General features: G+C 44.9%; 1 protein-coding gene across 2 annotated transcripts in view; it reads right to left on the reverse strand.

Moving 5' to 3' along the window:
* LOC139373284 (neuropilin-2-like) overlaps positions 1 to 11,696 on the reverse strand; it is a 69,716-nt gene extending 58,020 nt beyond the window's left edge. For both annotated transcript variants that reach the window (XM_071113619.1, XM_071113620.1), the window contains exons 1-2: positions 10,893 to 11,696; positions 1,898 to 2,075 (exon numbers count right to left, since the gene is read on the reverse strand). In XM_071113619.1, coding sequence (XP_070969720.1) covers positions 1,898 to 2,075; positions 10,893 to 10,965 — 251 coding nt within the window. In that variant the 5' untranslated portion in view covers positions 10,966 to 11,696. The remainder of the gene's footprint in view (positions 1 to 1,897; positions 2,076 to 10,892) is intronic.
* Positions 11,697 to 12,972: the final 1,276 nt, after the last annotated feature.

Here is a 12,972-nt window from a genome sequence, read left to right on the forward strand (position 1 = left end):
AACATTGTTGATGTGTCTCTCTTTTCTAATGGGGCTGTAAAGTATGGGCCTTTTTCTCTGAGGGGAGAGGATGCGGAATGGATAGTGGTTGCCATGGGTTTCCCTGCCGATTACACACTCTCCCAAACATGTGTGCATGTGCAGGTATACACGCAAAAATAAGGACATACACACACATACAGAGAAGCACGCACACGCATGAAGAAACACACACCCACACGCACGGGCACCCACACGAACAAACAGAGGCATGTGCACCCACCCACAGCGTTTACAAAAAGCACCCACACACATCTGAGTGGAAGTGTGAGAGGGCAAAGCTTGAGATCACACAGTCCCCTCAGGCTAATACAAAACCAATCCACAAAAAGTAGAGCATTTCTGGGGAGGCTTTTCAATTCTCTCTATCTCTCTGAAATACTGATTAACGACAGTGAGCACATTCATTGTATCCGTCTATCACACATGCTATCTATGACTAGGGGGATTTTAATGGGGATTTACTTTACACAAAAATTCAACAACCACCCGAGCCACATAGAATTGGGAGTTATGGGCCTCCCGAGAGTCGCAGTGGTCTAAGGCACTGCATCGCAGTGCTAGCTGTGCCACTAAAGATTCTGGGTTCGAGTCCAGGCTCTGTCGCAGCCGACCGCAACCGGGAGACCAATGGGACGGCGCACAATTGGCCCAGCATCGTCTGGGGTAGGGGAGGGTATGGCCGGCAAGGATGTCCTTGTCCCATCGCACACTAGCGACTCCAGTGGCGGGCCGGGCCCAGTGCGCGCTGACATGGTCGCCAGGTGTACGGTGTTTCCTGCGACACATTGGTGCGGCTGGCTTCCGGGTTAAGTGGGCATTGTGTCAAGAAGCAGTGCGGCTTGGTTGGGTTGTGTTTTCGTGGTATCCAACTACCAATTGTATACCACAAAATTGGGGAGAAAAAAGGGGTACAAAAAAAGAAATAGAAAAAAAGAAATGGGAGTTATAGATCTCATTCTCATTGAATGCAAGTCTAAGAAGTAGTAGATCTGTTCTATGTGCGGCATTTCTATGCTTCCAGTTCTTACGTTTCGTTTTTACGTGTTTAACTTTCAGTTTTGTACACCAGCTTCAAACAGCTGAAAATATTGCTTATGGAAAATATATTTCACAGCGATTTAGATAGTAGAATTATTCTCTACACTATACTTGCTTGTTTTGTCACATAAACTGAAATTAGGTGAACTATTAGAATTTTTGCAACCAGGAAATGACAGAGAAATTTCTTCATAGTGCAGCTTTAAGAGAGCAGTAGGAGAAAGGGTTAAAGCCAGGCCAGAGCATGATGACTGACTGATATGAGGTCAGAGAGACAATAGAAAGGCATATGATTCATATTATACATCTCTATGAAAGAGGAAACTGACCAAGCTGGTTCCCATCTAGCCTGTAATCGCTCCACTGAACTCCATCTCTCAAATCTGTTTTCCTGATAACTTCACCACATCACCCCTGTCTTTCTTTCAACCACTCTCCATTCTTTCATCCACGTTCCTTTTCTCCTCCACCCGATCAACCTCATCCTCCTCTCTATTATCAATCAATTCTATTCGTTCATCCCCACTCAATATTCAAGTATTCAACCCTGACAGTCTTGGCCCTTTCTTACCTACTGTAATGGCCAACAATGTAACTATGGCTAACTATGAACTCTCTGTTACATATGCATAACCAGTCAGAGGCAGATCTGAAGTTAAAACCATCTCCGGTCAATCTCCCTCCTTCTCTCCCTCCCTCTCTCCTTCTCTCCCACCCTCTACCATTTCTTCAAGCCTAAGTATATCCAAAAGGCTTCCCTCTCTCCCTTTCCCCCCCCAATCACCCCTCTCCGCCTTCTCTCCCTCCTCTCTCTCACCTGCAGTCCAGTCTCTCCAGTTCAAAGTGGGGGTTGAAGTTGAGGACGATGCGCTGGGAGGGCTCCGGGGCCGTGATGACCCACTGGCAATTCTGGTGGGGTGGGTACTCCAGAGGGTAGCCCGGGGACGTGATATACCCTGCGTCGCTGGCATCCAGGGTGCCCCCACACACCTCCCCTGAGAGAGAGAAAGAGAGGGAGAGAGAGAGATAGAGAGACATATGGTCAATACACAGACTCAAAACATCTACGAATACAAACCTGGCTTATTCAAGCGATTATTGATTTGAGAATTTGTCTACTTATTCCATAGTGATGTGATTTGTGATGTAGTGACGCACGATTTGTAATAATATCTGTGTCAGAGATACGTAGTGTTCACATGAATTCTACTATAGCAACAAATTCAGACAACCACGCACACGTCTCCCCCATGCAGACAAACTAACCCCACACCATGGCTCTAATCTCTCCTCTGGGAGCATTCTCTAAATGTAATTGTTGTTCTGGCAAGGCAATCTGCAAACATTAGAACACATTCCCTGATCCTATCGGCTCTCTCCCAGGAACAATAGCCTGCCAATAGCATCGCTCGCCTGGCCCAGACAGGAAGTGACAGTAGACCCCCTGTCTAGGGGTACAAGGGTTCACCCCGAATCTGTAATGAGAAGCCAGAGAAACAAAGCCTTTATTTTTCGCCGTACGCCCACGCCTCGCTCGCCATTCCCTATCTCACACAAACACGCAAAGCACACACAAACACATCGGGAGACAATACAGTGAGGTCCCTCATCAGTCATTTTACTGCAGTATATGATTTTCCAGTCATTATTATTCTAAATGGAAGGCGAGATGAGGAAGACAAAAAATGTCTCTCCACAATGTTCACCATGACAACGATGCTAGGGGTGGTTAACTCTTTCCGTGCTGACAGAGGCTGCGTTCCGCTTCTTTACCCTTCTCCCGAAGTGATGCATTCATTTACTCTCCCTCATGCTTATGGTGCAAGCATGGCTGGAGGGAGTTTCTACCATTATCCCAACACCAGTTCATTCCTTTTAAATCCACGAGGGAGAGTGTACAAGTGAACAAATCGGGAGAAGGGTAGAGAATCACATTTTTTATTTAACCTTTATTTATTTAGGCATATCAGTTAAGAACAAATTCTTATTCACAAAGACGGCCTACACCTGCCAAAACCGGATGACGCTGGGCCAATTGTGCGCCGCCCTATGGGACACCCAATCACAGACGGTCGCGATACAGCCCGGATTCGAACCAGGGTGTGTGTAGTGACACCTCAAGCACTGAGATGCAGTACCACAGACCGCTGCGCCACTCGGCAGCCCAGTGAATATAAGGACATCAATGAAAATGGCGATGACTCAATATTCTGTTTCATCTGCTTCACCTATTCCACGTTATGTGAGCGCATCATCAAAGGAAGCGGGGGGGGGGGGGGGGGGAGATTGGAGGGTTGAAATATAATAGACTGTTATAGTGTTGACATTTTCAAGGCTATTGTATTTTAAAAGGCACACTTAGGTTTTGGTGACATTTGATATAATAGTGAAACCCTACCATCCTTACTTGGATAGAAACTCACACACACTTATGTATACACACGTGTGCATGCACACACACACACACACACACACACACACACACACACACGCCAGTCCAGCCTATCACTCAAAACACCTATCACTCAATACTGCAACCAAAGCTCAATAAAAATACCAAAAGTAGAAGAAAAGTCTCTTTATCTCCCCTGGAGGATTCAGACATGTGCAGGACTATAAAGTCCGCCTATGGAGTGTTCTTCCCTCCCCACCACCTCCATGTCTTCATCTTAAATGGCACCCTTATCCCGATTTAGTGCACTACTTTTGACCAGGTCCCATAGGGAATCCCATGGTTCTGGTCAGAATAGTGCACTATAGAGGGCAAGGGTACTCAAGTACTATTTGAGAAGGTCCGGTCACACAAATTCCCTAGTTGGCAAAGGTCCGGATAATGTAAAATATCACCACAGTAACAAACCCCCACTTCGCAACCCCAAACTGTTCACACCCCTCTTGTCTGCAATTATACACATTTTGTATGGGACATAGTTTTTTTAATGTTTTAAAGCGAATTTCCTGCAATTCCACGCATTCTTCCATGCCTTATGTGTCTTTATATGATACCAGGGGTCAAAGTGCGAGCTCGTAAAAATAATATACACCTACCCATTCCAGGGTTTTTCTTTATTTTTACTATTTTCTACATTGTAGAATAATAGTGAAGACATCAAAACTGTGAAATAACACATATGGAATCATGTCGTAACCAAAAAAGTGTTAAACAAATCAAAATATATTTTATATTTGAGATTCTTCAAAGTAGCCACCCTTTGCCTTTGATGTCAGCTTTGCACGCTCTTGGAATTCTCACAACCACCTTCATGAGGTAGTCACCTGGAATGCATTTCAATTAACAGGTGTGCCTTGTTAAAAGTTCATTTGTGGAATTTCTTTCCTTCTTAATGTGTTTGAGCCAATCAGTTGTGTTGTGACAAGGTATTGGTGGTATACAGAAGATTGCCCTATTTGTTAAAAGACCAAGTTCATACTATGGCAAGAACCGCTCAAATAATCAAAGAGAAACAACAGTCCATCATTAATTTAAGATATGAAGGTCAGTCAATGCGGAACATTTCAAGAACTTTGACAGTTTCTTCAAGTGCAGTAGCAAAAATCATCATGCGCTATGATGAAACTGGCTCTCATGAGGATCGCCACAGGAAAGGAAGACCCAGAGTCACCTCTGCTGCAGCTGCAGAGGATAAGTTCATTAGTTAACTGCACCTCAGATTGCAGCACAAATAAATGCTTCACAGAGTTCAAGTAACAGACACATCTCAACATCAACTGTTCAGAGGAGACTGCATGAATCAGGCATTCATGGTCAAATTGCTGCAAAGAAACCACTACTAAAGGACACCAATAATAAGAAGAGACTTGCTTCGTGAAATGGACATTAGACCGGTGGAAATCTGTCCTTTGGTCTGATAAGTCCAAATTTGAGATTTTTGGATCCAACCGCTGTGTCTTTGTGAGACGCAGAGTAGGTGAATGGATGATCTCCGCATGTGTGGTTCCCACCGTGAAGCATGGAGGAGGAGGTCTGATGGTGCTTTGCGGGTGACACTGTCTTTGATTTATGTAGAATTCAAGGCACAGTTAACCAGCATGGCTACCACAGCATTCTGCAGCAATACGCCATCCAGTCTGCTTTGCGCTTAGTGGAACAATCAATTATTTTTCAACAGGACAATGACCCAACATACATCCAGGCTGTGTAAGGGCTATTTGACCAAAAAGGAGAGTGATGGAGTGCTGCATCAGATGACCTGGCCTTCACAATCACCCGATCTCAATAAAATTGAGATGGTTTGGGATGAGTTGGACCGCAGAGTGAAGGAAAAGCAACCAACAAGTGCTCAGCACATGTGGGAACTCCTTCGGGACTGTTGGAAAAGCATTCCAGGTGAAGCTGGTTGAGAGAATGCCAAGAGTGTGCAAAGCTGTCATCAAGGCAAAGAGTGGCTATTTTGAAGAATCTAAAATCTATTTTGATTTGTTTAACACTTTTTTGGTTACTACATTATTCTATATGTGTAATTTCATAGTTTTGATGTCTTCACTATTATTGTACAATGTAGAAAATAGTACAAATTAAGAAAAACCCTTGAATTAGAAGGTGTGTCCAAACTTTTGACTGATACTATATACATATATTTATTTTCTATTTTTTCCTGGACCAGAGGTCCGTATTGACCCCCGTTCTGGGTCCAGATCCGGTCCTCGGTCCGCCAGTTGAGTATGGGGGATATAGGGAATAGGGTGCCATTTAGGACGCAGCCCATGTCTCCTTTTTGTATTCTCCAAAAGCTGTGCCGAGTTGTCAGTAGTACCGCCAGGGGAAGATTAAGCCATTTGGGAGAATCCTGCAGCCTCAGGACTTTTCCGCTCCCTGAACTGAGCAGACCATTCATGTACAGCTAAGGAGGAGGGCGACGGGGGGGTGGGGGGGGTGGAGAGAGGGGTGCCAGCAGGGAGAAAGGCAGGTAAAGAGGGATAGATGAAGGGGATGAGGATGATGAGGGAGGAGAGGGAGCGAGATGGAGGGAGAGGGACAAAAAAGTGGGAGATAAGAGGGATTGAGAGAGGGGTAGAAGGAATGGAGAGAAAGGCTGTGAGACGGAGAAGGATTAAGGCAGAGAAGGAAGGGAGGGAGGTGATTGAGGGGGAGGAAGAAAGAGAGTGTGTAGAGGAGCTGGAGAGAGAGAGCCTGACGAGGCTCATTAAGATATGACCATCCCTGTGGGGACTGACCCTGGAGGAGCTGATGGGCTGTCAGTAGGATATACAGTACATGCAGGAGAGAGGTGTGTGTGTGTGTGGGGGGGGGGGGGGGGTGCGCGCAGTGTGTATGTTATCGACTGGGTATGTCTTTGTTTAAGTCCCCTGATAGGGTGGAGAATGTGTACGTGAATGTTTGTGTTTTTATGAATACACAGTGTGTTTTTATGAATACACAGTGTGTTTTTCGGAGCACTATGTCTTATAGGTGCATGTGTGCTTGTGTGATAAGGAGGGAGGATGAGGAGGGAGCGTTCATTAGAGAGGTAGCCTCATGAATTATTGTGTCTGTGCTGGCTCAGGACTCCACCCATCTCCACACACGCACATGCATGCACACAACACTGCACGGACATGCCATAGCGACCCTCAACATATGTGAACAATGTTGATATATAGTATATAACATATAAGTAGCAATAACAGGTGAGGGCATGTGTGGGTCTACACATAATGGTGTGTATGTGCATACGTGTGAGTGTGTGCATGAACTTGGACGCAAGCGAAATGTGTGCTTTAACGTCTTCAAATCTACTGTACAAGTCTCCGTCTATATATACAGCATCTGCACATCTCTGTGTGTGCACATATTTCTATTAGCGCTATTATCAGTGAACAGCTTTGAACGTGTGGAAGGGCCGTTATAGATCTCCCCATCATCATCTCTTTCTATCTATCTTTCTCTCTCTCTCTTTCCCTCACTCTCACCTTAATTAAAAAAGTGCTGTCGCTTTGAGAGAGGGAATCAGGGGGAAAGAGAGATGAGGCACCATTCGTTCATCCCTACACAGGGGCTGTGTCCACGACTGTTTTTAATCTAACCACTCCACACAGGACTGGACGGAGGGAGGGAGGGAGGGAGGGAGAGAGAGGGAGAGATTTGTGACTTTCAAAGCTCTTTACTTTAATCATTAGGCACCTACCATAAGGCCCTACCTACCTTTAGATAATATGAAAGTGTCCTGTATGGCTCAGTTGGTAGAGCACAGCACTGACAATGTCGGTATCATGGGTTTGAGTTTCATTGAGGCCACCCGTATGAAACTGTATGCACACACTACGTCACTCTGGATAAAGACATCTGCTAAATGACACGTTATCATTGATATTGTTAAGGATTAAGACCAAATGGAACAATACTAAATGAATGTGTAGCAGAAATCGTAGTTATAACGTAGCCATTCAAGTGTACACATTTAGACTTCAGTTCCAATATGAACAACACACAAATTTGGTACCCTAATTCACCATTGGCATGCTAGACTAAAGCCTCCTCTCTCTCCTGAGTTGGAGCACCCATGCATGACTCTTCATAATAGGCTAAGTGGTTTTGGCTAATCAACTAAATGCATTGGGTTGGGTACAGCAATCAACTAATCACCGGATCAATTGACCACAAGCAGATGGTTGCGTTTCGCTGGGTTTTGCTTTGCTAAAATACCGCTGTCCAGATAAATGACCTGTGTGTGCAGTGTGTGTGTGTGTGTGAGTGCGTTCACACAAATGAAGCAGCAGACCGAGGGGCCACCAGCTAGCCGATAGGTGTATTATTTATGGTGGCCTTGTTTATAATTTCACCCTTGTCACTTTGTTCCAGGGGGTTGGCGTGTCCCCCTCCTCCCCCCAGCACCCCAGCCCTTCTCCTGGCCAAGGTATTGAACCACAGCCTCTTTTGTTTTTCAGCTCTTGAATGCTAACAACTACAGTCCTGACCTTGTTTCTCTGCTGCTGATGTGTTATAGGAGTCTGGGGAAGATTAAAAAAGATTCTGGGGTAGAGAGAGAGAGGGGGGGGTGGGGGGGTGGGGGTGGCCAAGAGGGGGCATGGAGAGGGAGAGAGGTGGGGGAGACAAGAGAAAGAAGCGAACGAGGGAGAGAAAGAAGCAAGCAGAGAGAGAGGAGGAAAATAAAGCTCTTCATTAATCTGCATTGTAACAGATAGAAAGGTGAACATACAGAGACAAAGAAGACACACACTGGTCCTGTATGTTCAATTAATTACTAGTTAATTATTACGAATTGCTTAATTATACTAACACAATCATGAGTCACATTGTTGTGGTTCCATTATGTGCATCCCAAATGTCACCCTATTCCCCATTGTAGTGCATTACTTCTGACCAGAGCTTATTCCCTCCTTTAGCCCTATGGGCTCTGGTCAAAAGTAGTGCACTAAATACAGAAAAGGGTGCTATTTGGGACAAAGACACAGACATCTCACTTCTGCTCTCCGACCCCCGAGCGTAGTGTTCATTTTCGTACGCCCAACATCATCAGTTCCTCTGTTCTTAAAACTCTGTGACCCTGCTGTTTGGTACTGTACCCTTTCTTCTCATCTCTATCTGTTTCTCTCGTGCTCTCTCTCTCTCTCTCTGGTGTTTGTCCGGGAAAACATGCTCTTGTTCTGCACAACATCTCTGTCACTCTCTCTCTCTCACAACCTCCTGTCTTTCCCACATCTTCCTTTCCTCTCTCTCTCTCTCTCTCACAACCTCCTGTCTTTCCCACATCTCCCTTTCCTCTCTCTCTCTCTCACAACCTCCTGTCTTTCCCACATCTCCCTTTCCTCTCTCTCTCTCTCACAACCTCCTGTCTTTCCCACATCTCCCTTTCCTCTCTCTCTCTCTCACAACCTCCTGTTTTTCCCACATCTCCCTTTCCTCTCTCTCTCTCTCACAACCTCCTGTCTTTCCCACATCTCCCTTTCCTCTCTCTCTCTCACAACCTCCTGTCTTTCCCACATCTCCCTTTCCTCTCTCTCTCTCTCACAACCTCCTGTCTTTCCCACATCTCCCTTTCTCTCTCTCTCTCTCTCTCTCTCACAACCTCCTGTCTTTCCCACATCTCCCTTTCCTCTCTCTCTCTCTCACAACCTCCTGTCTTTCCCACATCTCCCTTTCCTCTCTCTCTCTCTCACAACCTCCTGTCTTTCCCACATCTCCCTTTCCTCTCTCTCTCTCTCTCTCGTGCTGCTGTGTGTATGTACAAGATGTGCTGTTTTGAGGAGGACAGGAGAAGGCTGGAACAGTGAGTGCTTTGGCAGGCTGAGGTAACTGAGAATGCACGGGGAGAGCTGCCAAAGGCTCACATCTGAGTCTGATAAATGGGCACACAGGCAGCCAACACTGCAAACAGATCATATTGAATCTCTCTAAATGGCAGGTCCAAAACCACTCTCACACACACTTGAATGTATGCAAACAAGAATCTCACACACAGCACACTTTGGAGCATATTCTAAGGAAGAACCATAGGAGCAGTCCCGTAAACCAGCTAGGGATGCGACACTGAGTAGGGCACAGAGACAGAGCAGAACGGGAGTGAGAAACCAGACAATGTTTTAAAGCTCATGAGAGCTCTAAATCGGGAGTCGGGACTTGGACAAGATTACAAAACTACAACCAAAAAACAACAACTCTTACGCATGAATTATAGTTACAACTACTGTGACTTAGGAAGCAAGCCAGCTAGCGTAAAATCAGCACGATTCCCTGAATGGAGTGGAAGGTGGCTTCGGTGGCCTTTTCGTCAAAATGTGCCATCTGGTCTTAACGTTGCAGCGCGAGTGGAGAACTGATTGTGTGGCGCCGCCTCGAGCTGCAGAGGCACAACTGCGATTGAGGCACAAACCGTCACCATAATGATTGCAAGACTTGAGATAATGTGCGAGTTGTTGGTGGTGTTCTTGTTGATATTAATGATGATGGTGGTGGTTAGTCTAACTAATATTCTTGTCATTCTCCACTAACAGCAAAATACCACTTGAGGCTCATTATTTTGGTTTGGTCAATGGATTATGTTGTCTACAGACGCGTTTAGAGTTGAGCACTCATTCATGAACTCTACCAAGAAACACAACAAAAAGAAAGTAGGTCCGTTTCCCCCCCTTTTTTAATTATATAATTATTATGTAATTATCACCCTACAAAGCAGAGTCATTGGGCTATTATATGCTAATGTATGTAGGGTTTTTACTTTAAAAAAAATCTGTGATCATAAAATTACAAAACCTGCCTAACATGAACGGCAGTGGAACTTGTACCCCCCCATGCTATGGCAACGACCTATTTTGGGGCATAATAGAAAAGCTTTTGAGTATCAAATAACATATCACCCAGTCATTTTTCATGGGTGGAATATTGTCAAATTACTCTTGGTATACGACAGAAGTGGAATATAAATAATGTTCTGGACTAACTAGGATAACGAATGAGAATGGGTTCGTTCATCTTTCAAGACTGAGAGAACATTTTGTGGTTAATAGCAGTACGGTTACACTACACATGATAGATATGGTCTGATAACCAGTAGGCTATCTGATGCCATTCACTGCCTATGTGTTGAAATTCCTGATTTGAAACAGATGGAGCTCGTTTTTTTTTTTAAACCAAACGAGTTTTCCAACGCTGAGAAAAACAAGCTATTTTCCTTGTCAGTCTCCAAGACGCAGGTCTAATAAAAAAAACGATGTGAGCTTTCAGTTTTTATCATAGTTTAAAGCAAATTCAGATTTTTAATCACCCATAAAAGGGTAGTTTCGGGTACATTCGGACACGTTTCTTGACAGCCCATGTGTTGAAGAGAACTTACCCTTGTCTCCACGGACTCCCAGTGTTAGACACATTGCAAGTAAAAATCCAATCAGCGATGATAGCATATCCATTTTGGCAATGTTCAATGTCTTGTTATTTTTAAATGGTACTTCCCAGGATCAAATCAGTTGTCCATCAAGAAAATCCACACCTTTTTTTTGCAGAAAATCTAGGAACAAATGTTATTACTCCACGTAGCCTATTTTACTAAAACAATCAACGAATAATGTTTGTTCCAAGTGTACTTAATTGAATAAGAATAGGCTAAAGACAGCGGTGAACAGCTTTCCCTCCGAAGCAGGCATACAGGCTACTTGAACGACACACTGGGATGCCACCTTATAACTTTAATATTGTCGTCCTGACTGGGTTATCTAGCCTCGTGGATGAAATAAACTCCTCTTAATTCCCCGGTTCCATACAGAGCTTGTCCACTGATTTGGAACCTCCTGGGGTATTTCCTACAGGGTCTGATAAGCGGCTCTTAGTCTACCTCCAAATACGACTGAAGCGCTTGCCTTTCCCCCCCCCCTTCTCTCTCCTGTGCTCGCAGGGATTCCTGGACTCCGGTCATTTACTCCGGCATTTACGACCGATGAGACACAGTTGACTGAACTATCAGCCGACAAAAAGTCTCCGTATTTAGGACAAGAATGGAGCGCAAATCATGAGAAGTGTGACGAACATGAATATAATATGTTCCGAAGGAGAACTCATTCCATCTCTGGCACCACTCCTCTAGTATTTTTGTCTGTAGCGGAGTGTCTCTATGCGCTCCAGCGGCGTGTGTATGTGAGTGAGTGAGAGTGTGTGTTATAGCACTTTTGAACAGAGCAGCTATCGCATTACAGTCAGCGCCTCGGCTCCGCCTCCGGTTGGTTGTTGATCATGGAGAGGTGCGCGCACACTCGTAAAACACACAAGCGCGCGGGCACACACACACGTACACATTTCACGTGACGCCAATAGATAAGGGTTCAACAGATAACGCACACCCTATAATCTCAGGCTCGGGAGTATTTCCACAGGCTATTTTCAAGAGAGAAGAACCAAAGAAACCAAAATAAAAAAAAAGGGGGAAAAGTGAAGGGGGATGGAGGAAGGGGAGTAGTACATGCATTAGGGCTCCCGAGTGGTGCACCGATCAAATCAAATCAAACTTTATGTCACATGCCTTGAATACAACAAGTGTAGACCTTACCGTGAAATGCTTACTTACAAGCCCTTAACCAACAGTGCAGTTCAAGAAGAGTTAATAAAATATTTACCAAATAAACCAAAGTAAAAAATAATAAAAAGTAACACAATAAAATAACAATACCGAGGCTATATACAGGGGGAACCTGTACCGAATCAGTGTGCAGGGGTACAGGTTAGAGGTCATTTGTACATGTAGGTAGGGGGAAGTGACTATGCATTGATAATAAACAGCAAGTAGCAGCAGTGTACAAAACAAATGCCAATGTAAATAGTCCGGTGGCCATTTGATTAATTGTTCAGCAGTCTTATGGCTTGGTGGGGCACTGCATCTCAGTGCAAGAGGCGTCACTACAGTCCCTGGTTCGAATCCAGGCTGTATTACATCCGGCTGTGATTGGGAGTCCCATATAGGGCGGCGCACAATTGGCCCAGCGCCATCCGGGTTTGGCCAGGGTAGGCTGTCGTTGTAAATAAGAATTTGTTAGGCACTTAATAAATAAAAAAAAGAAGGCAGCAGCATATAGTCAACAATAAATCATACAGTGGCATACAGTGTGTGCGTCTGTGTATGTGAATGAGTGTGAGTGAGTGTTTGTGTGCTTTACGCGTGTGTGTGTGCCCCTCTTTACAGCGACTCTCTCACCCCATTACCACAGCACATATCAAACAGTGGTTAGAGGCTTAAAGCTGCATGGCAAATGTCACCCTATTCCCTATGTAATAGGTCTCTGGTCAAAAGTAGTGCACTACATTGGGAATATGGTGCCATTTGGGACACAATCAAAGTCGTATGTTCCTGCTGCCTCGTGGAGGGAACCCACCAAGACCGGCACAAAACAGCTCTACAATCAGCCTGCCTAAATACAGCCACGCTAGCT

This window comes from Oncorhynchus clarkii, chromosome 18 (assembly GCF_045791955.1).
Source record: "Oncorhynchus clarkii lewisi isolate Uvic-CL-2024 chromosome 18, UVic_Ocla_1.0, whole genome shotgun sequence".
Taxonomy (NCBI): domain Eukaryota; kingdom Metazoa; phylum Chordata; class Actinopteri; order Salmoniformes; family Salmonidae; genus Oncorhynchus; species Oncorhynchus clarkii.